The 21,126-nt window shown below is 45.6% G+C and overlaps 1 protein-coding gene across 1 annotated transcript; it reads left to right on the top strand.

Moving 5' to 3' along the window:
* The first annotated feature begins 10 nt into the window (after window positions 1-10).
* PPP1R11 (protein phosphatase 1 regulatory inhibitor subunit 11) lies at window positions 11-15,034 on the top strand. Its single transcript, XM_068250149.1, has 3 exons — window positions 11-345; window positions 6,111-6,219; window positions 11,245-15,034. The coding sequence occupies exons 1-3, from the start codon at window positions 223-225 to the stop codon at window positions 11,418-11,420; spliced, it is 408 nt and encodes a 135-aa protein (XP_068106250.1). The 5' UTR covers window positions 11-222; the 3' UTR covers window positions 11,421-15,034.
* The last annotated feature ends 6,092 nt before the right edge of the window (window positions 15,035-21,126 follow it).

Below are 21,126 nucleotides of genomic sequence, written 5' to 3'. Positions count from 1 at the left end.
AAAACGTCGTATAAATGGCACCGCGACGGATGTGAGTGCTCCCCAGCGTCTCGCTATAGACATCAGCGCGGGAAAGGTCATTATTTTCTAATAGACTGGTTAGTCCGTGAGCCTCTATTCCCCAGGGAGCGCGTACCACAGAGTTGACCGGAAGTGGTGTGAAGGAGCGTCGGAGGTGACGCAGTGTGACGTCCTGTATCGGGTGCCTGCCTGCGGTGTTTCATGCTGAGGCCAGCGGGAGCTGCCCAGAGCCGAGAGTCACGTGACATGGCGGAGTCCTCCGGGGCGGCGGCGGCAGGAGGGGCCGCCTCCAGCACGGTGACCACTGAGAGCGAGGCCCAGCCGGTGAGTGACGTCACTGCGCACTGCAAGGCCCAGCGGGCCCTCCCCCCTATGTATAGTGACAGTGCTACCCCTCCCTGTCACAGGCTGAGAGCTGCTGTACAGCAGGTGGCTTCTGATTGTGAATTCATATATAAAATTGCTTTAAAGCGGAACTGTAATTTTGCTGTAAACAAACAGTTTCACTGACCCCCAAGCTCCCAGCAGCCATCCTTTCCTGCGCCAGTCCGGTCCGAGCCTCCGTTCTCCCGCGCCAGCTACTTTCGTTAGCACGGTTGATGGCAACCGCGCGCCCCGGGCTACGCGAAGCTTTCTTCGCGTTCCTGCCCGCTATAACGTCCTACGTTAATAGCAGGATGCTATTGCGAGCTGGACGGCGAAGAAAGCTCGCGTAGCCCGGGGCGCGCAGGTGCAGTTGCTGTTGACTTAGAAGTCGGCGGTAATGAAGCTTAGCCACGGCAGGAGAATGGAGGCTCGGGCAGGACCGGTGCTCCAATGTTTTGTCCTACGCGTCGATTTTGCCTACATTCCCTTCTGCGCGTGCTCAGTACTTTCCACGCCCACTCTGCACATGCGCATGTAGGTTCTCTCATTTCCCCTCATCGTTTTACCCTGCGAGTGTGCAGAGTAATAGCCTGTGGTTGGAGGGAGTGCAGCGGCAAGTGTGTCCTAATGAGCAGGCCCTTTTCTAGGGGCTGTGCAGCCGCCCTGAGCAAAGATGAATCAGCTATAACTGCTACATTTTCAAACTTATTTCCATTATTACTTTATTAGCAATATCATACAGTGAAACACATAAACAATCAGCCTATTTCCATAGTAGGTTATTTCGATTTGTAGGTCTCCTCGATGGAGTTTCCATCATTCTGGCATTAGCGTAGGGCATTTCGACAATGTAGGACAAAACGTTGGAGCACCGGCGCGGACAAGAGCTGCTGGGGGCTTAGGGAATCCCCAGGTAAGTGAAATTAGTTTGTTTACAGCGAAATTAGTTTCACTTTAAAGGGCTTTCAATCTGAAAGATTAAATACATTTTTGACTCACCTGGCACTTTTTCCAGCCCCTCGTAACTGTCTCAGTCCCTCACTGCAGCTCCGGTGGTCCTTGCTGTCCCTGCATTAATCCACGCCATGCACTGATGAGGATCAACCAATCTGAAACAGTCTGTATGCATGTTGGATTATTGTGGCTCTGTACAATTAACAAGCTGACACATCATTGCATTCCAGCGGCTCTGGAGGAGTGGCTAGCTTACAGGGTTAACAAAAGATGATTTGCATATTCAGCAGTGATGCATTGTGGGAGACATCATATGCTCGTGAATTATCACAAATACCTTCTGTTTTTATATACTAAATGAAATTTACCATATTTTTCTGACTATAAGAAGAAAAATATACTAACCCTGAAGTGTGCATGGTGTAGAGGCATCTTATGGATCTCCCCAGTCATGATGTCCCACTCGTACCTTATGTCCTCCTGTGTGCCCCTTAGATTTTTGTGTCGTACTGTGTCCCCATAGTACCTGTTGTGTCCTCCTGTGTCACCTATTTTGTCGTCCTGTATCCACCTCGTCCCATTTTTGTGTCTTCCTCTGTCCCGTGCGGCAGCTCTGCTGGTGGTTGTGTGTTGTGCCATTAGCGACAATGACCTTAGCAAGCCTAAGGCCTCTTGCACACTGCAAGTGATTCCGATTCAGATTCCGCTTTTTAATCAGTTTTTACATCCGATTCAGATTCCGATTTGCAGTGTGCAGGGAGCAAACTGCAAATCGGAATCTGAATCGGATGTAAAAACTGATTAAAAAGCGGAATCTGAATCGGAATCACTTGCAGTGTGCAAGTGGCCTAACTCCCTCCCTTATACATGTGCCTGCAGTGATTATTGTTGCGCTCTGTCCAGGACAGCGGCAGCTCTGCTAGTCATACCCCAGAGTGTACATCTGTACTGTCACTTAGGGTTCCCTCAATTGATGAGCTCATGAGGCGAGGCACCCTCAAAGGATACCCGAGGTTACGTGAGATAGACATGTGTATGTACAGTGCCTAGCACACTAATAACTAGGCTGTGTTCCTTTTTCCTTTTCTTTCTCTGCCTGAAAGAGTTAAACATCAGGTATGTAAGTGGCAGTTCCTGTCTGAGTCAGGACTGGGTCAGACTACAGTGTGACTCTTACTGATAAGAAATTACAACTATAAAACTCTTTCCTAGCAGAAAATGGCTTCTGAGAGCTGGAAAGAGATTAAAAAAAAGGTCAATAGTTCATAGCTTTTAGCAGGGCTGTGGAGTCGGAGCAATTTTGGGTACCCGAAATTGGGAGTCGGTGGTTTCATAAACTCAGGATTTTTGTACCGACCCCACAGCCCTGGATTTTAGCTCTGGCATACTTCAGTGAATGTGTCATTGAGCAAAAACAATAAAACAGTACAAACTTAAAAAGTAGATTTAAATATAACATTGTGGAATATCTTTAAAAAGTCATTTTTAGGAGAAGGATAGATACACTTGTTGTTTTCATTAGATTATTTTCACCTCAGCCACTGTACGCAAAAAACGTTCCGGAGTATAGTGAGCAGAGCTGATACACGAGACTTATAGACTGTCAGGGATTTAGGGGAGGCAGGTCTGTGGCGGCACAAATGGACCATAAGAGGCATCAACATCGTCACCCTTTTTTTTGGGGGGGGGGATGTCTTATGGTCCGAAAATTACGGTACTTGGCTATCCTGGTCCTTTAGGTTTATTTCCTTTTGAGATTATGGTGCTACTTTTTTTTTTTTTTTTTTCGTTTTTTATTATTATAGAGAAAGCTGTCCAAACTCCAATTCCAAGCAGCAGACACACTAGCATCTCACTGATCTTCTTCATTCAGGAACCTCATGTTCATCAATCACCAGGTCACAAATGTGATTTAGCCCTTGTATAATTGTGTGTTTTATAATACAAATCTAGTTCCTATACAACCAGAATCTGCACGTTTCCCTTCAGCAGTGCTGCCAGCTCATTGACATTTGTAAGTTATGTAAGATCTGCTAATTGCAAACAATCTGCGCCTGAAATGAATCTAAGCAGCCAGACCGCTTGTATAATTTATGTATATCAGCTATTAAAGGGATGAGTTGGCAATACTGTGCGGAACCTCTTCAACAAATAAAGCCGTTTAAAGGACCACTCCCACGAAACATTATATTTTCAAACATCCCCACAGTAGTTATAGCAACCATAAAGAATATTGACAGTGTCATTTATTTCAATTTCTAGCATGGCCCTTTAAAGTTCCATATGACACTGTATACTGCACACGTCAATCCCTGCACTCCCGCTGACGGACTTCTGTATCTATAAATCCATCACAGGGGAAGCCTGGCCAGAAACTAAGTAACTGATGGTATAATCCTTCCCTCGGCCCCAGTCTTTCCCAACTGCCATAAATTCTCCTGCTATCTCTCGGCTGACCAGGTCCCCCGCAGCCCCCACTCTCTGCCCAAGAATTCAGTAGATAGCTTTCAGCACAGACATCGCTGTGCAATAAGATGCTCGTCCAGCTCCTCTCCCATATTCAGTGGACGTAAACACTGCTGCTCTGTCTGCTTCTAATGACGCTCTGTCACAGGACTGCGCGTCATTAGAAGCAGACAGAGCAGCAGTGTTTACATCCACTGAATATGGGAGAGGAGCTGGACGAGCATCTTATTGCACAGCGATGTCTGCGCTGTGCTGAAAGCGATCTACTGAATTCTTGGGCAGAGAGTGGGGGCTGCGGGGACCTGGTCAGCCGAGAGATAGCAGGAGAATTTATGGCAGTTGGGAAAGACTGGGGCCGAGGGAAGGATTATACCATAAGTTACTTAGTTTCTGACCAGGCTTCCCCTGTGATGGATTTATAGATACAGAAGTCCGTCAGCGGGAGTGCAGGGATTGACGTGTGCAGTATACAGTGTCATATGGAACTTTAAAGGGCCGTGCTAGAAAATGAAATAAATGACACTGTCAATATTCTTTATGGTTGCTATAACTACTGTGGGGATGTTTGAAAATATAATGTTTCGTGGGAGTGGTCCTTTAAAAGCATAAATATAATTACAACATAAAAGTACCAAAAGCTCCAGAACGGATCTTTGGTCCATGATTTGATCAGTGGTTTTCAGGAAATGAACCCCAAGTTGCTTCGTGATCAAGAAGTGGAGGATGGGATGGTGCTCACCAAGAGCGCTTCTGAGTGCTTTTAAAAATGCCAGTGCTTTGAAAAGGGCTTGGCTAATGTATTTGAATGGGCTGGAGCACACCAGAGCGATGTGATTTTCTCCCAAACACAAACACGGGTCCTGCAGCATTTGATATCTGAGGTGATTCAGCCTCGCTGTTAAATATAGGAAAGTGGAAAATCGCTCTGTAAAGCGCTAGATCAGAGCGATTTTCCAAGCGGTTTTGTTACAGAAGCTGCTCAGTTACAGCTGTACTGTAACAAAAAATAAAAAATGCTACTCCCAAAATGTTCAAAAATTGCTAGGTATGATTTGAAAATTGCTAGGATGCATCTATCTATATATCTCTGCATCTCTGCAGATGAGGAGTGATGGTAGGAGTCAGAGAAGAGCTTGGCAGAGAGGGACAACAAAGGAGTGGTGGGTGGAGCTAGAGAAGAGCTTGGCAGAGGGACAGCAGAGGAGTGGTGGGTGGAGCTAGAGAAGAGCTTGGCAGAGAGGGACAGCAGAGGAGTGGTGGGTGGAGCTAGAGAAGAGCTTGGCAGAGAGGTACAGCAGAGGAGTGGTGAGAGGGAGCTAGAGAAGAGCTTGGCAGAGGGTGACAGCAGAGGTGTGGTGGGTGGAGCTAGAGAAGAGCTTGGCAGAGGGGGACAGCAGAGGCGTGGTGGGTGGAGCTAGAGAAGAGCTTGGCAGAGGGGGACAGCAGAGGAGTGGTGGGAGGAGGCAGCGTAAGAGAATTGCAGATAGGGACAGCAGATAAGTAGTGGTGGTGGTTGGCAAGAAGTCTAGCTGCTGCCTTCATGATTGGTCATTGTTGTTCAACAGCGCTGCCAATCAAAATCCTAAATCCATATCAGAAATGAATATATTAGCACTCGTAAAGTCCATAGAAATCCATTCTAGCTTTTTTCTCGTATATTCCAGTCCCACCAGAACAATTTGACAGCTTATAGCACTTATACTGTATGAATCGCACTCGCCGAATCCTCTGACTCTTATTACAGTAGTCAGTAAGGGCTCGTTCCCACTGTTGCGACGCGATTTCGGCCGCATTCCGACGCTTGTAAAAACGCATGCGGATGCGTTTCCACATGCGTTTTTACCCGCGATTTCGCATGCGATTTCGCATGCGATTTCGCATGGCAGGGTGCCATGCGAAATTAACCATGACACTGCCAGGGCTAAATAAAATTGAAAAAGGTGCGAAATCGCACGCGAAATCGCGGGTAAAAACGCATGTAACAAACGCATGCGTTTTTACTATTAAATACATTAGCGGCGATTCGCACGGATTCCCGACGCAGGCGAAATCGTTGGCTCTTTTGTGCGTTTTTTTCACGCTGAAAAAAACGCACCTCAACAACGCTACAGTGGAAACAGGCCCATCCACTTGCATTACATGTGCGGATCTGCATGCGTTGGACGCATGCAGATTCGCGATAGTGGAAACGAGCCCTGACTCAGTTGAACATCTACTTCTTCATGGTTGGAGATGTGGAGGAGGGGTGGGATGGGGAGAATTGAGGTGATGGGTGTGTCATGGTTCTTCTTGTGTTCCTGTAGGAACCTCGATCACTGACGCTAAAGCTGAGGAAGAGGAAGCCAGACAAGAAGGTGGAGTGGTCATGTGACACAGTGGACAATGAGAATCTGGGGAGGCGCTCCTCAAAATGTGAGTATGAGCAACGGTGCCTATGTCAGCGGCAGTACCTCCTATCTCTGGTAGAAACGGGTGAACCTGAGTCTTGCACCTACAAAGCAAGTCGCCCAGCAGAGATCAGGCCTCGATCCCTCACACACCAGTCCAGGGCTGACACTGTAGACCGACTTGGCCAAGTTGCGCAGGACTGCCCATGCACAGATCTGACGGCACAGCTCTTTGATCATGCTCCTGCGGCCAGGAGCGTTCTGTGCATGCGCAGTTCTATAAGACTCGTAACGAGCATGCGCAGAATGCTTATGATCACGGGAGGGAGAAGGTGCACTACCGGGTCTGTGCATACGCAATAGTGCGTTACTTGGCTAAGTCGCTACATTTCTAGTGAAATTGAGTGATCAAATGTTCAAACGTTCAAACTGCTATGCACACATTTTACCAGGGAGTCAACCAGTCATCCTCAAATGCCAGTGATGCTCACCGGATGCTGTCACAAGTGATTACTCCTGATTCAAATAAGGCTTAATTGGCGCAGGTGTGCGGCGGGGATACAAGGGGTTATTTACCCATAATCCTGCCGTCTGCCCTGCGTTCCAAAGAGCTAGCATGCGTCCTATTGGTCGTGTTGCAAGCCTTACTGGCGTACTTTCTCCTTCAAGCCGTAAAGGTGAAAACAAGCTCATCAGAAAAAGACTCTGTTTCCACCTGGGTTCAGCAATTGTAGCTCACTCAGATTTACATTTTGAAAATTATCACAGATGGCAGCATCTTTAACCTCCTGGGCGTTACGGACGAGCTCAGCTCGTCCAGTAACGCCGCAGTGCATTGCTCAGGCACTGGTGGCCCGATTTGCATAATTTTTTTTTCAAACACGCAGCTTGCTCTTTGCTAGCTGCGTGTTTGTTGCGATTGCCTCCGATCCGCCGCTACCCGCCGCGAAAGAGGTCCCCCCCGAGTAGACCCCTGGCGCAGCCTGGCCAATCACTGCCAGGCTGCGGTATGGTGTGGATAGGGACCCATAAATGGCTTTTAAAGCACAAGCAAGTAAACAAATACTCAAAATAATTTTGACAGTGATTTCTCACCTACTTTTTGCCTTTTTTTTTTTTTTTCCCATTGCGAAGTGCTAAGGAGAATTCTGCATAGCTAAACAGCCTAGGCTAAGCGTCTCTGGGAGGGCGTGGCTGCAGACCAATAAACCGCAATATATAACTATAGGAAGTGTTTCTGATGCTGAAACCAGGATAGTTGCTGTAAAAGTGGGTATTCTGAATCATTTACTGCATTCTTCTATGTCACTACAGGGCCTCTTTAATAACCGGCTTTTCCTCAGTCTTGTGTTGAAATCTGACTTTGTATGGATGGGCGTCCTTGAAGTAAAGTATGCTGCCTGATTTTCTTACTGATGCAGTGCTGGGTTTGGTCCGGTTGCCATAGAAATGGGCATTTGTCTAAATCAGGAGCGCTTTAGATCATGTTAACGCTTCCAAGCTCTTTGCAGCCTGATCGGCGAGCACCGAAGTCTGCGATTCACCGACTAAATGTGGAAGCTGGAGATTTGGGAACGCATTGGATGGTGGGCGGTAGTGACAGATCTCCAGGATATCGCCATGGTAACGTGTACCCTTCTCATCTGCTGCTCAGAGAACCAGCTTGTCACATTTACGTGACTGAACTCCTTTCATTCTCCTGGCAGCATCGTTCCCATGATGAGGCCCAGCTACTGCGCTTCCATCAGAGGACTGGCCACCCTTCTGTGATAAAGAGGGTCTTAAAGGGAATCTGAAGTGACAATAAATGTATATGATTTGTATGTGTAGTACAGCTAAGAAAGAAAACGTTAGGAGCAGAGAGATGAGTTTAATATTGTTTCCAGTACAGGAAGAGTTAAGAAACTCCAGTTGTTATCTATGCAAAAGAGCTATTGAGCTCCACAAAGTCGCAGAGAGCTCTGTCTTCTGAAGCTTGTTATCTCAACTGTCAGTCACTGTATTTTCTTTTTCTCTTCAGAGGACAGGTCAAAAGTTCACTGGCCTGCTCTGTAAAATCATTTAGAATGCTGAGTAGTGTGTAAACTGCAAATATATTAGAGAATGATGCAATGTTATAAAAAAAAACACAATAGAACTGAACATAAAAAAATATGAAAATATTTTCTTTGCTACTAATGTTCTAGTAGTTATCTGTACTACACAACCAATTCATTATACTATCTGCAAACAGCTAGTTTATGATGATTTATTCCTATGATACAATGAGGGCAGCTGTGTTCTGTTTGTCACAGGCCTGAGGGCTGGAGATGCTATCAGCTTGCCTGTGTGTAAATTCAGTGCCCTGTCCTCCTCCCTCCTCCCCTCTGCCTCTGAAATCAATGGCTAGTAACCTCCTTGTCCTCCTGCCCAGACTGAGCTCCCATAAGTCCCTGCAACTGTCTGAAAATGCCAAGGCACTGTGAAAAGCTGTGGGCAAGGCTTGTTTAATTTATAGGGAATTAGAGTATTAAAACAAAACGAACAAGGTAATTGGCTTGAGGAATGCCCTATAAACTATACAGTGTTCTCCCCAGGGCTAATTAAGTGGGCGGGCCGCCCGGCTGATTTGAAACCCCGCCCGCCTGTTTTAAAACCCCTCCGGCGCCAAGTATTTACCCTCTGCTGAGCACCGATCCTCGAGAAAATGGCGGCCGCGCAGCCTCGAGCCAGGGACACTTTTGACGAAGTTTCCTCACAGTGGAGTAAGCTTCTCTCCCAGCGATGAACTGGGCGGGATGAGTCGGCGTCCTCCACCAATCAACGCGCATCCGCCCTTCCCACCGGCCAATAGGAGACTGCCTTGCTGGGGACCCGCCCCTATGTGGTTGGCATGCACGCCGCTGGCAGAGACGGATGGTGGGATATCAGCCGGGAGAATCAGCAGGGATGAGTGCCGCAGCCTGCGCCCTGTCTGACAGCAAGGAGCGAGTGCTGCAGCTGGGGGACACGCTCAGGAAGCAGCCGAGGATAGGATTCTCACACCACACGATGTAAGGAGCAACCTGCTGCCATGCCACCCACCCACCCTACGGACCTAATTACCCACCCACCCTACGGACCTACCATCCACCAGCCTTACCTACTTTGCCACCCACCCCACTAGCCACCAGTCTGACCTACTTTGCCACCCACCCCACTAGCCTGACCTACTTACCCACCCACCCCACTAGCCACCAACCTGACCTACTTACCCACCCACCCCACTAGCCAACAACCTGACCTACTTACCCACCCACCCCACTAGCCACCAACCTGACCTACTTACCCACCCACCCCACTAGCCTGACCTACTTACCCACCCACCCCACTAGCCACCAACCTGACCTACTTACCCACCCACCCCACTAGCCAACAACCTGACCTACTTACCCACCCACCCCACTAGCCACCAACCTGACCTACTTACCCACCCACCCCACTAGCCACCAACCTGACCTACTTACCCACCCACCCCACTAGCCAACAACCTGACCTACTTACCCACCCACCCCACTAGCTAACAACCTGACCTACTTACCCACCCACCCCACTAGCCACCAGCCTGACCTACTTTGCCTCCCATCCACCTCACTAGCCACCAGACAGACGTACTTACCCACCCACCTACCCCACTAGCCAGACGTACTTACCCACCCACATACCCCACTAGCCACCGGCCTGACCTACCTGCCTACCCATACCACTAGCCAGCCGCCTGACCTATCTAACACACTAATCCACCTCACTAGCTACAAGCCTGACCTACCTGCCCACCCAACCAGCCTGACCTTTTTGAATTTCTGAGTAATGGTTTCCGCATTGGACATCTGGTGTAATGGAAATGCTGCCTTATATGTTGTTTTTGTGGGGGGAAACAATGTTTAATTTTTAAAACCTTTATGGACAATTTGCCTAACTGTATTTTGGGGGAAAAGCGCCCTTTTGAGTTACTGTTACAATACAGTTGGCTACGCAAATGTCATTGCCACACCCATTTTCCAGCAAGTCGTGGCCACGCCCATTTTACACCACCCGGCTACTTTTTCATGCCACCCGGCTGGAAAAAAACTCTGGGGAGAACACTGCTACATGAAAGGAACAATTATGCAATGAGTAAAAGTTTTTTTTTTTATCTCGGATCCACTTTAAATTTATCAGAGATGCCGGCAACCATAGTGCTGGCAAGGTGAATTACTAGGATTTTTCTTCCCCATGTAGTGAGCAGTTGATCTCCCAGAGTGCTCTGGGGCAGAAGACGGTGTGATATCATAGCCTACGCGAAACATCACTGAGAGGGTGGAGCTAGATATCAATACCAGAAATATTTGATAGTCCTTGAGATTGTATCGTTAATGGCTACCTTAACTATTCAATTTCCCTCCAACAGAGGGGAAAATAAGCAATCCAATAAAGGGTAAAATAATTGTTCTAAAATTTGAGTCAACGGAACGATTGCTAGTGCGATCACCAGCACCGTTAACGGCACCCAATCTGATCGCTTTTTTTTTTTTTTTTTTTTTTTTTATGGTTGATAATTTGGGGTTTGTATCTTAAATGGACAATTGTAAGAGGAAAAGGGTACTTAATTGATAAAAAACAAAACTGTACTATAGGGAGCAGATTTTGATGTTTGTTGTTGGGCAATCTTACTAAAGCTGCGTACCCACCTGGCGGTTTTCAAACTGTCGCAAGGTGGGTACAGGTGCACGATAGTGAACGTCACCTAGCCTTGCACTGATGATGCCGGACCGTCACGGCGGATCGGATCTTTGAGATCCTTTACGACACCGCACAAAGTACCGCGATCACAGAAGTCTCGCTCGGGCCACTGTGTATGTCGCATGACCTCGCACTTTAACCCACCGTCAGGAAGAGGCGTCGCTGACGGCCGTTGTCAAGGGGGCGGTGATTACGAAGCTTCATGTCACTGTAGAATCTTTAATCATTGTGTAAACTCCTAATATTTCTCCTCCCCGCACCATCGTAATACAAAATGATATCCTGACTGAATGTATGTCTTCCTCCGCAGGCTGTTGCATCTACGAGAAGCCCAGAGCATTTGGCGAAAGCTCCACGGAGAGCGAAGACGATGACGACGAAGGCTGCGACAGCGCCCACTGCATCAGAGGCCACAAGAAGAGGCACTCCGGCTCCAGGGGCGTCCAGCCACCAAACCACGACGGCTCAGGCGCCATGCAGCACTGAGGAGGCCGGGAGAGGGCGATGGTGCATTTCAAACATAGAAACATTGCTGTAACTTCCTGCACTGCTGCTGCTTCTCTTCCTGAGCGGCGGGGTGCCGGTTCTGCGTCAGTGTTGTTTATCGGGTTACCAGCGAGGGACACAGTGGGTGCGACACCAGGGAAGACAGTGTTTTGACCTCACGGCCAATGAGATTAGGTAGCGGTGGCAGCTGTCTTGCCGACAGTGCGGGCGTAACACTAAACATGTTTAATGCACAGTCTCTCTCCTCTTATTGGCTGGCGGCAAACCTCTCGTTTGCCAGGTAGCCTATCTCAGTGAATGTACGTGCTCGGAAGCCCCTCCCCCTCTTACGCCGCCGCTGTCTTTCGCTTGTCTAGTCACTGGTTACTCCCTGGTTCCATTATTATCGAACCCGATCGCCAATCACTTCTTCCCGTCACAGTCCCCGCCCCCTCTCCCTCCCACTCATAAAATATATAATCTAATGAATGTATTTGTCAACGAGATTTCCCAAGGAACAGCCTTATAAATGATGTATAGCTAATTCTCCTGCAAAACTAGTTTAATTTATTATAGCATACGGGAGGTCTGCTTGCATAGCTAAGTCATTGTGTCCTGCATCGCAGCCGACACGGAGGTACTGGGACCTACCGCTACTGAATATCTGGCAAAGTAGTATTGCCCATGGTGCAGCTTGGGTAAAGCAAGTGTGGTTACCAAGGGTTACATGCCTGTATTCTTAGTGCTGCCTGTATGTGTTTGGGTGTGGCTAAAAAGTGAAGCTGCCTCCAAGATGGGTTGCATTTCAGCATTGCTAAAGGTACGTACACACGTCTGATTTTTTCCAAACGACTTGTCGTTCAAACTGGGTGTTTGACAGTTAAATGTGTGTACGTTCGATTTTTAGACTGATCCACTTGTCGGATCTGTTGGACTGTCGTTCAGATGGTCCATACATGGTTCAAACGGTCCGTACATGTGTACAAACCACTTTATGTATTAAATGACTAATCAAACGACTTGTTGTTTGAATGTCTATTAGCTGGACACTAAAGGTACATACACAAGTTGGATTTTTCCAAACGACCGTTCGTTTAGACGTCCAATCGGGCATGTGTACAAATGGTCGTTCAACTGATAAGACTGGATTTGACCGATCCACCAAGCGGATCCGTCAAAACCAGCGTTATCAACTGAACGACCATTTGTACACAAGCCCGATTTTGACGTCCAAACGACCGGTCGTTTGGAAAAATCCGACTTGTGTACGCACCTTAATAGACATTTAAACAAGAAGTTGTTTGATCAGTCATTTACTGTAGTCCATTGCTTTATCCAGTCCATTATCAAGTTGGTTAAAGAGACTCTGTAACAACATTTTCAGCCTTATTTCTCCTATCCTGTAAGTTCCTATACCTGTTCTAATGTGGTCTGGCTTACTGCAGCTTTTTCTAGTTGCACTATCTCTGTATTATATCTAATTTTCCTTCCTTTATCGAGCCTTGTCAGCCTAGAGAGGAATGTGCTGTGATAGGGAGAAGTTATGCACACCTCCCCATGCCCCCTGCAGTGTGTGTGTGTGTCACAGACAGCTCTCTGCTCACAGACAAGCCTGTCTGTGACCTTGTGAACAGCTGTGAGTGCAGAAATATCAGTTCAAAGCCCAGACCAGCAGCCAAGGCAACAAGTGGGAGAAATATTACAGCATTAAAGTCACGTTTGAGAGGAGCCTCTGCAAACAGGCACCTGCTCTAGTGATATATTTCCTGTTTGGTGGCCATCTTCATTGTTTACAAAAATAATGAATAAAACTGATTTTTTTTATCACCAAGAAAGCAGCAGGAGCAGCGAAAATGTCAGAGGGGGCTAGGAGAAGACTACAAACAGGCTGGTACTTTTATTTATGTAAGATTTTCACAGTACAGATTCTCTTTAAACAACGTGTAAATTAGCATATCAGCCACTTTGTTGGTCAGTGTGTACATGAAGTCTGAACGACTTGTTGTTTGCACTACAAGTCGTTCAAACAACAAGTTGGTCGAAAAAGGTTGGACGTGTGTACGTGCCTTAAGAGGTAGGTGGAGCTTTCCTGCAAATAGTCTATTTAACTTCTAGCAGCTAGTCAGTATGCTCCTTATCATGTTGTTATCAGACTTGGTGACTGGTAAGAAAAAAAATAAAATAAAACTTAGGGCTACTTCACACTGAAAATCGTGGCAATTTTCTTTGAAAAATTTCTGTAATGGCTTTCAAAGTGCTGCAAGCAGAGCTTTTGCAACCACAAACGCTGCAGTTTTGTGCAGTACTGATCTGAAAATCGATCCCGTTTTCGATCGGGAGCAGATGGGACTTGATGGAAATTATTGATTCGACCTGATGGGAAATTGCATTGTGTGTACCAGCTAGAAAATCCTTGCAGTGAGCTGGTGGCACTAGGGAATGGTCAGTGGGATGCACATCATTTTGAGTTGATGCAGCATTATGCAAATTTAGTATGCAAATGTATATAGCTTGAAAATCAACCAATCAAACCTCCTGAGGTAAAATTCGATTGGTCAGTTTTCAATCTGCATACATTTGCATAACCCTGCATCAATTTCAAATGATTTGCATTTCATTGACCAGTCCTAGTGTTAGCACCACACGGGAGCAGCGGGTCAATGAAAGGACTCCAGCTTGTGTACAGGTTTTATGCAAACTGTATGTGATTTGGAATTGGGCCAGTCAAATGCACTGCCTGTTCTTTTAATTGATCTAATTCCAATAAATTGCATTATATTTGCATGCAAGTCATAATAATTAGCCTCCGATTGGTCGTCTTTAGTATTCTGTCAGGAGAAGTCTCCACCCACAAGCTCAGGTAAATGGCTTTCCTGTGAAAGCCACACTATCCTTTATGGAACAGAGCTGTGATTGGCTGCCCCAGGCTATGCCTACTTGCTAGTATTTCTCTCTCTTTAGGACCGACTGTTGCCAAACTTTAATTGCTACCTCTATAGACGACCGGCATCTGAAGATTGTCATTAGTTTAGCTGTCACTCTACTGCAGGTATGTTAGGCGCGACCGTCTGACGCGTCTCGTCACTGCTTCCAAGCTGCCCATGTGACATGACACTTAGCAATACTGAAGCTCACCTTGTAGGCGGAAGCCTGCTTTAACTAGCTTCTGTAGGTTACAGTGGCCGCAACCTCTCATGAACATTCCTGCAAATAACTGGTGTGCGTGGCAGCCAATCGGATTCATCCAGAGCGGGTTAGAGCAGGAGAAATTTGATTGGCTGGCTCTGCCCAGCCCATTCAGAAGCTGTCCTACATCCATATCGCCATTTATTGAGCCGTATAGTATGCTTCGTACCACCCGCTTGTAGAATGCCTCAGCCTAAACATTTCATACGTCTAGCTGAATGATTCCATTTGATCTGTGCAGTCCTGGCGCCCTCTGCAGGCGCTGTGTGGGATGTACGGCTGTCGTGAATTTGGGCTTTGACCTTAGTGACCCCGTTAGCATGGGTCCCCTCTATATATGATTGTTCAGTTGCTCTTCATAGAATCTGTATATTGTGATATTTTTTTGTTTTTTCTCTTCTTTCGGGAATTAAACTATTTTTGTTTGGTATCAGTGTCTGTGTTTTTTTTGCTGCAATAGGGGGCTTAAAATGGACCTGAACTCCAGTACAGGACCAAAGGAAAACAAAGAGAAATGCACCCTGTATGTATTTAGAGTTTAGTCTAATTCCCCCTCATCTCTGTCTAATCACAAGTTGTAATTTGATCCGTCAGCTGACTGTCATGGCAGAGCAGCTAATTTGAAAGCACAGGATGTTAACAATATGTCTGCTTCCATGAAAGCAGGAAGTAGACTCACTGCTGAAGTATTGGAGAATTTGTATCAGCTGTAACAAAAATGTTTTTCTTTAAAGGTTATGCTGATGCTTATCTATACATATAATGGTCCGCACCACATCCAAGTATAAATCCGCTTCTATTGAAGATCCATAAAGCCGCTCAGCGGCTTGTAAAAGGGCATGTAACCCGAAACAGCAGGCTGTAGCTGCTACACAGCATTTTAGGGATCTTCCATAAAGGTGATTGATATACTTGGATGTGGTGCGGACCATTCTCTCCAAACAAGACGGATCTTCACCTGGTTGGTACAAGGGGTTGGTTCCAGCACACCCACAGAGGATTGCCGAGGGGCTGTTCCACCTCTCTTGAATCACTTATCTATACATATATTAAATACACATGGTCACCTACTTTACAAACAGGTTCTGACATTGTAAGTTGAGCACTGTTATACATGGGGAGGCATGGATAAATGTTTTAGGCCCCATTTACAGTACTGTATATGCTCGACTATAAGTCTAGGCATTTAGGTCTGACTCACTTAGCAAAAGTATAGGGGAGACTTATCCATGAGTCACAGGCAATGCTAATGAGTGTATTACTAGTGACATTACAGCAAAAGTATAGGGGCGACTTATCCATGAGTCACAGGCAATGCTAATGAGTGTACTACTAGTGACATTACAGCAAAAGAATAGGGTCGACTTATCCAAGAGTCACAGGCAATGCTAATGAGTGTACTACTAGTGACATTACAGCAAAAGAATAGGGGCGACTTATCCATGAGTCACAGGCAATGCTAATGAGTGTACTACTAGTGTCATTCCCATGTGCAGCAATTTACTCAGTGGTAAGTTATACTTGATGTAGGAAATGCCAAGAAAGCACAGGTCTGAAAGTCCTGGCCACAACAATGAACAAGGAAAAGGGCGAGGAGAAAATGCTGGGCTGCAGGAAGGGGAGTGACTAATTGCTGCACTTGGGGGCCTGGAGGAGGTATTGGCTGCACTTAAGGGACAGGAGGGGTTCATAGCTGCAATACTGTATGCAGTACAGTCATTAATCCCTCCTGGTCCCCAAGTGCAGCCATTAACCACTGAGGGGTTTTACCCCCTGAGCACCAGAGCAATTTTCACCTTTCAGCGCTCCTTCCATTCATTCGTCTATAACTTTATCATTACTTATCGCAATGAAATGAACTATATCTTGTTTTTTCCGCCACCAATTAGGCTTTCTTTAGGTGGGACATTATGCCAAGAATTATTCTTTTCTAAATGTGTTTTAATGGGAAAATAGGAAAAATGTGGGGAAAAAAATAATTATTTTTCAGTTTTCGGCCATTATAGTTTTTAAATAATGCATGCTACTGTAATTAAAACCCATGAAATGTATTTGCCCTTTTGTCCCGGTTATAAAACCATTTAAATTATGTCCCTATCACCATGTTTGGCGCCAATATTTTATTTGGAAATAAAGGTGCATTTTTTTAATTTTTGCGTCCATCCCTAATTACAAGCCCATAGTTTATAAAGTAACAGTGTTATACCCTCTTGACATAAATATTTAAAAAGTTCAGTCCCTAAGGTAACTATTTATGTATTTTTTTTTTTTAATTGTAAATTTTTTAATTTTTTTTTAATTACAAAAAAAAAAAAAAAAAAATGGGGAGTGTGGGAGGTAATGAGTTAATTTTATGTGTAAAAGTCATTTATTTGTATGTGAAAAATGTGTAGGGTGTAGTTTACTATTTGGCCATAAGATGGCCACAGTAACTTTTTGTTTTAATGCGACCCCCAAGCTTCCTTCCGGAAGCTTGGAGGAAGTATAAGGAGGCTGGACACGTGAGTTTTTTCTCACAATAATCGCGCTGCCCATAGGAGAGCAGCGGATCATTGCGGGGCTTAGATCAACGAACGGGAATGGATTTTCCTGTTCATTGATCTCTGGGCGAGCGGGCGGCGGCGTGTTTACTAGCGGCGGGCGGCGTGTTTACGAGCGGGAGCGCGGACAGCGTCGGGAACGCGGAAAGTACGTATTTCTCCGTCCCTGGTTGTTAAAGGATGGGGCGGAGAAATACGTACGCGCGGGGGTAAAGTGGTTAAAGGATACCCAAAGTGACATGAGATAGACCTGTGTATACAGTGCCTAGCACACTAATAACTTTGCTGTGTTCCTTTTTTTTTTTCTCTGCCCGAAAGAGTTAAATATCAGGTATGTAAGTGGCTGACTCAGTCCTGACTCAGACAAGAAGTGACTACAGTGTGACCCTCACTGATAAGAAATTCCCTTACCTCTTTCCTTCTCTCAGAAGCCATTTTCTGCTAGGAAAGTGTTTTATGGTTTTGAATTTCTTATCAGTGAGGGTCACACTGTAGTCACTTCCTGTCTGAGTCAGGACTGAGTCAGCCACTTACATACCTGATATTTAACTCTTTCAGGCAGAGAAAGTAAAAAAGGAATATAGCCTAGTTATTTGTGTGCTTGGCACTGTACATACACATGTCTATCTCATCATGTCACATATCACCTTGGGTATCCTTTAACTTTGCTGGGTAAACAAAATTCCAGTTTAATAGGGTCAAGTATTGGAGTCGACTTATACACGAGGTCGACTTGTATTTGAGGATATACGGACTGCATTGAAGAATAGTTTTGCCTATAAAAGTCACTGGGGCTGTTCTCAGTGCTGCACTGTAACAGCTCACATTATTCTTACTTGCTGCATTCAGGCTTTGAATTACATCTTATGGCTAATTTTACCATCCCCACGTAGTATGAGGGGTTACCTGCACAATCTGTTCAAAGTCTGCTGGCCCTCCTATTACATGCGGGTGGTAAAATTAGTCAGTGATTGGCAAATAAACATTTGATGTGTGTATGTACCTTAAAGAGACTCTGAAGTGAGTGTTTTTTTTTTAAATATGTAGAAAGTGTTCAGCAATCCTATCCCCAGAAATCATCCGATCATCTAGTTGCCTAACAAGACCCATTAGGTTGCAGAAAAACCTACCAGGAAGAGGCTGAGCTGTTTAACCTAGCTCTGCCTCTTCAACAGTCAAACACCGCCTATCCCCCGCCCACTTGTAATCATTATGCCGCCCCTAATGCGTGTGCACTCAGCTGTACGTGCAACCAGACCACTGTATTCTGTGCACATCCATGCGCACACAAGCATGCACGTCCATGTGTGCACTAGTATCCTGACGAGCTGCGACCCGGAAGCAGTCACAGGGGTCATGACCATTTTATCCAAGATGTCCTGGGTTTTTTTTAACACTATAAAAACTGAGATGAAGAGGGGGCTGAGTGGAGGTAAGTGGATAGAAATAATCTATATTTTATTATCCACCATGTCATTTTTTTGGTAAATTTTCTGACTTCAGATTCTCTTTAAGACATGTAGGAAGAGTAGATGTGGCCCATGAGATGCCAATTACAGCTTCCTTGCAAATTAAATGCAGCTTGGAAATGGACCAATTAAATGCACTTCTCATTCTGATTGGCCCAATACCATGCTCCATAAAATTTGCATACAAATTGACCACTCCATTGATAAAAAGTTTATATTTTTTACTTTTATATAAATGTTGGACAGATTGGCTTTGCTTAACAGAAAAGTGCAGCGTTCTCCAACTGTGATGCATGTACTGAATAATAAGTGACCCAATCCAAAATGTCCTTTTCCCAAATTCCCTTGAAGGAAGTGAAGGAATATTGCCTGTGACCATTCTGGGAAATCATGCTTTCGTTTATCCTCACCCTTCGTGCCAGTCCTTGGCACCAGAGCCTGGAGCTTGTGTTTGCTCAATGACGATATTACGCCTTTATCAAAGAGTCCCTCCTTAAAATCACACTTAAAATATGCGGCAGGGTGGAGGTTATTGAGTCTTAATTATTAAAACTTTACTTCCTCACACTGGCAATTTCAGCAGCTTCTCGGTCTGCGGTGATTTTTTTTTTCTTTAATTTTAAATACATTTCCCAAGTAGAAGAGTCGCATAATTTCTGCCACGTTGCCATGGGATCATGTGCTGGTGCCAAGTTCTCCTGCGGATACCTACTGCTTTTCGGCATGTTCTGCTTCAACAATGCCTACGGTGAGTAAAATCAGTGGTGGCTAGGAGATACTGGGTGTGGTTAATAAGTCCTTCACAAGAATGATTAGAAAAAAAAATAGACCTTTTTAGGAATCCTTGGAAAGCACTGGAGAATGGGATACTTTTGGTATTCTAAACGGAGGAATGGAAAAGATGGGTTCTTTTTAGGACCCACAGGAAGTGACTGAAATGGTGATGATAGAACCTTTTCTGGATTTCAGACAAGTGACTGGAGATGTTCAATGAGATCCTAATTTTCCAAGGTTACTTTGTAGCACAATGGCCAGAGTCGTATCTAGAGGGGTGCAGGCATGACTCATGCCATGGGTGCCATGCCTACCCATGTGCTGCACCCCCATGTCTACCCTGGTGCCACCCCCTTACTCAGACCTCAGATCAAATTCTGTTATCTGGGGAACATAGCTACTTAACTTATGTATGTAGGGAGCACTTGGCTTAGTGTTAGAAAAGAGGACAGAGAGGGAATAAGAAGAGATATTTCCAAAAAAGTAACTTCAGCAATATCCTGTGCCCAAAAACACAAGCAACCATAACATGTACGCAAGAAGGGATGCTGTACTTAGAAGCAAAAGGGCTTTGACTGGGGGGGGGGGGGGGGGTTGGGGAGGCGGGCACAATTTCAGTGTTTGTCATAGGCTCTATGTTACCCTTGACACTTGCCCATATGTAATTAACTGTTTCACCCAAGTTTTCTCCCAGGAGATATTTTTTTCATCTTCTGTTTAAAATGACTTTCTACCACTTTCCAACTGAATGTACCGACAGTAGGTTAAAAAAGTACTATCAAAATTATGTTGAGTATTTTCTTGCTTTGCATAAAATGCATTGGCAAGTTTAAATATACGTATCACCTAGGAGAAAACTCAGGAGAAAAAGTTAATTGCATATCGGCCAAAAGCCCAGGGGATACATGAAATTACATCAACCGGTATCAAAAACACATTAAAACAACTGTGGAGCTCTTGTTCTGCATACCCCGCCAACATACATGCCTCAACCACGCTGGTAGCGGTACCACCAGTCTCTGATTTATCTTCAAAGTGGGGAGATAGAGTTTGCGAAGGTGTGAATGTACCCAAAAGTAGGTAAAAAGTAGTATCAACATTATTTTGAGTAATCTCTTGCTTTCTAGTGGCTTAAAAGGCAGTGCGTCTCCTCCGTCTCTGTCCGGCGGAGAATAGTATTGCGCCTGAAGTGATATCTATAAACACATCCACAGCATTCAAGGTTTTCATTTGCTGCCCATTTGATCCTTTTCTCATAATTCCCCCCCCCCAAAAAAAAAATCAGCCAGATAACGACCTAAGGAGAATTAAGGCTCTGGATCCTATATAGAATTTCCGCTCCAACCACTGTCCCCTCATTTAAGCGTTGGCTGCCCTGTTTGAATTCCCTGCACCAGGGGACTTAGGAAGTCTTTTGTTGCTGAGTGCTTCCGAAGACAGGCGGCTCTGTACTGCGCCTGTGTGAGCGCGTGGAGAGAGTGCTAGCGCAGGCACAACACGGAGCTGCTCAGCTCTGAAAGACTCCTGAAAGCCTCCTGCAGCGGCAGAGATAGCAGTATTTGACCAATTTGGTTGGATACTGCTACCGAGGGAGCCAGCGCTAGAAAGCGGGGACCGTGAGAGAAGCGGGAAGGCTCTATGGGACCCAGAGCCTTCTCTCTCCTCAGGTAAGTATCTGGCTGATTTATTTTTTTTTTTTTTGCTAGGTTACTACCGGTATTACCTGGGGCTTCTGCC

This window comes from Hyperolius riggenbachi, chromosome 8 (genome assembly GCF_040937935.1).
Source record: "Hyperolius riggenbachi isolate aHypRig1 chromosome 8, aHypRig1.pri, whole genome shotgun sequence".
In the NCBI taxonomy this organism is placed as follows: Eukaryota; Metazoa; Chordata; class Amphibia; order Anura; family Hyperoliidae; genus Hyperolius; species Hyperolius riggenbachi.
Note: the sequence above shows the minus strand (reverse complement) of the source record. Positions and strands in the feature narration are given on the sequence as shown.